Here is a 2682-nt window from a genome sequence, read left to right as displayed (position 1 = left end):
CACTTGGGCCGGAGGAATCTCAGGCATATATACAAACGGGAAGGAACAATCCTTGTGAGTAGCCCTGCAGAGAAGAACCCGGGGGTCTTGATGGATGAAAACCTGAACATGAGCCAGCAATGTGCTCCGGCAGCTCACAAAGCAAATGGAAAGCCGGGGTCCATCAGAAGAGAGGTGGCCAGCAGGGACAGGGAAGGGATTGTCCCTCTCTACTCTGCCCTCGCGAGGCCCCATCTGGACTAAGGCATCCAGGTCTGGGGCACCCAGTACAAGAAAGACAGGGAGCTGTTGGAGGGGGTCCAGAGAAGGGCCACAAAGATGATCAGGGGGCTGGAGCAGCTCCCCTGTGAAGACAGGCTGAGGGAGCCGGGGCTCTACAGACTAGGTAACAGAAGGCACAGCGGAGAACTCAACTGAGTCCTTCCAGTGCCTGAAAGGGACCTACAGGAAAGATGTTTTTTTTAAAGGGCATGTAGCAACAAGACGATGGAAAACAGCCTTCAACTGGAAGAGGGCAGATTTAAACCAGATACTAGGAAGAAATTCTCTACGGTGAGGGCGATCCTTGTCAGCACTGAAGAAGAGGTATCCCCTCGTGGAAGATCTGGTATGTTACCCAGGCAAGAGGACAACCATGCAGAAAGGAGTCGAGCAAACGAGGAAATTAGCTGTGCTGGGTGTGATGCACACTATTGACAAAAAGAGGGGAGATCGACACAGGTTGTTGGAAGAAAGTTCTTTCAGAGGTTACACAGAGAAGCTGTAGAGCTGCCGCTCTCCTGCTTGGAAGCCAAGGGCCCGGCACCCACAGCCACCACGAGGCAGTGACTGTGATGTCACAGTGGGTGTCAGGGAGCGGCCAGTGTGACGCGTGAAGCTTGGAGCAAAGGCTGTCGGGCTCAGGCGGAGCGTCAGTGCGGCCTGGTGAGGCGTGGAGAGAGCAGGGACTCTTGTAGTGCTCACCGTCAACGCGCAATCATGTCCAATAAGAAGAGGAAGGCCTCCAGCTCAGAGGAGCCAGGTGAGAGCACAGCATCCCTGCGCACAGCTCCCAGCGCTGGGCAGAGGGGTGCTGGGGCTCTGCCTGCGGCTGAGAGCTGAGAGGGGAGAAAGGGGCAGGCAGGAGCTCCCAGACAGGCATGGCGCAGGGCCCCTCTGCTCCTTGGCAAGGGGGCCCAGCTTGGGCTGTGACTGCCTTGGACCTGCCATGGCCCCTTCCCCTCCACCGCCTCCAGCCAGCACGGCAGGCACAGAGCACAGGACCCTGGGGACAGCCCTGAGGGACATCTGGCCCAGCCAGGTGCTCACCGCTGCTCACATTTGCTCTCTCCTCAGCAGTGTGCATGCTGTGTGGCCGGGCAGATGATGACCCGGACATCTTCGGACGCACTATTGGCGACAGTCGCATGTCTATCCATGAGTTCTGCTTGGTGAGTTCCCCGGGCGATCCTGTCTGCTTCCAGCCGGGATGCTCCCTTCCTTCCTGACCTCATGAGTTCCTGCTCTTTTCTCTCCTACAGATTTTTGCCCACATCGCTTTGGAAGAAAGACCTCCAGGGGAGGAATCTACGGGCATTGACCTTGCTGCCCTCACACACAAGGTCAAGCAGGCAAACCAGAAGGTGAGGACCTGAAGGGAGCAGGGCAGATTTGTGCCAGGAGGGGCTCACACCAGCTTAGTCTGGACCCAAGGAAAGCAATCACAGCCTTCCAACCGCCTCCAGGACAAAGGCCTGCCCATAGGGGTTCAGCCCTGTCCACTAAGCTGCTTTGTAGAGTGTGACCCAGAAGTGCCCACATCCTGTGCCCTGCCCAAAGGTGTGAGGCCGGCTGTGGAGGCCCTGTGCCTGCTGCTGATGGGGCTGTTCTGCTTTTTCCAGCAATGCTGTGTTTGCGGCGAGAGGGGGGCTGCCATCACATGCGCAGAGAGCGGCTGTGCACGCTGCTTCCACCTGCCCTGCGCTGCAGATGGGGAATGCATCACACAGTATTTTGGAGAGCACAGGTAAGGGCTGTCTGCAGCAGCCAAGCCAGGGAGGAACTCACAAGGTTACCTCCCAGGCCTGCCAGAGCCAGGGCCTGGGGCTCCTTCCTGCTCCTCTGCATCCTCACAGCACTTCTCACTGTGCCCATCCCTTCCATCTTCCCCCAGATCCTTCTGTTGGGAGCACCGCCCTCGACAGACAGCAGATACAGCTCCAGCAGAAGACACTATCTGCGTCATCTGCCAGGAGACCGTGGGGGACAGTTTGTCCTACCACACCATGGTGTGCCCAGCGTGCACACATGCCTGGTTCCACCGGGGATGCGTCCAGGTAGGAGCCCTCTCCTCACCCTGCAGGCATGCTCAGTGCTCAGCAACACCAGGCACTGCTTACGCTCACCCTGCTTGTGCTTCTCCTGCAGAAACAGGCATTGAATGCTGGCACTATGTGCTTCCGGTGCCCCAGTTGTAGAGACAATGCCGTATTCTGTGACGAAATGTCTACCATGGGGATCCAAATCCCAGCCAGGTTGGTGTCCTTCTGCCAAACCACACAGATGAGAAGGTGCAAGTGCTGAGCCTGCCCAGGCATGTCTTGGCAGGCCTGGCCCTTTGCTGTCTCATGGGCACATGCCTCAGCTTCATGAAGAAGCTAAAAGGGGCGTTGGGGTGGATGAGATGGGATAACCTTACATCTG

At 57.6% G+C, this 2682-nt stretch overlaps 1 protein-coding gene across 1 annotated transcript; it reads left to right on the top strand.

The window, feature by feature from the left end:
• Nucleotides 1–978: 978 nt before the first annotated feature.
• LOC104917230 (E3 ubiquitin-protein ligase PHF7-like) lies at nucleotides 979–2456 on the top strand. Its single transcript, XM_085216796.1, has 5 exons — nucleotides 979–1021; nucleotides 1339–1430; nucleotides 1521–1622; nucleotides 1881–2005; nucleotides 2153–2456. Exons 1-5 carry the CDS (start codon nucleotides 979–981, stop codon nucleotides 2454–2456), a joined length of 666 nt encoding a protein of 221 aa, XP_085072922.1.
• The last annotated feature ends 226 nt before the right edge of the window (nucleotides 2457–2682 follow it).

The sequence above is a fragment of the Meleagris gallopavo genome, chromosome 1, assembly GCF_905368555.1.
Source record: "Meleagris gallopavo chromosome 1, MGAL_WU_HG_1.1, whole genome shotgun sequence".
Taxonomy (NCBI): Eukaryota; Metazoa; Chordata; class Aves; order Galliformes; family Phasianidae; genus Meleagris; species Meleagris gallopavo.
The sequence above is the reverse complement of the archived record's forward strand: the minus strand, read 5'-3'. Positions and strand labels throughout refer to the sequence as shown.

Coding starts and splice junctions, on each gene's coding strand:
- LOC104917230 (XM_085216796.1), top strand. CDS start 979: ATGTCCAATAAGAAGAGGAAGGCCTCCAGCTCAGAGGAGCCAG. Junction 1,623..1,880: donor TCAAGCAGGCAAACCAGAAG/GTGAGGACCTGA, acceptor TGCTTTTTCCAG/CAATGCTGTGTTTGCGGCGA. Junction 2,006..2,152: donor CAGTATTTTGGAGAGCACAG/GTAAGGGCTGTC, acceptor ATCTTCCCCCAG/ATCCTTCTGTTGGGAGCACC.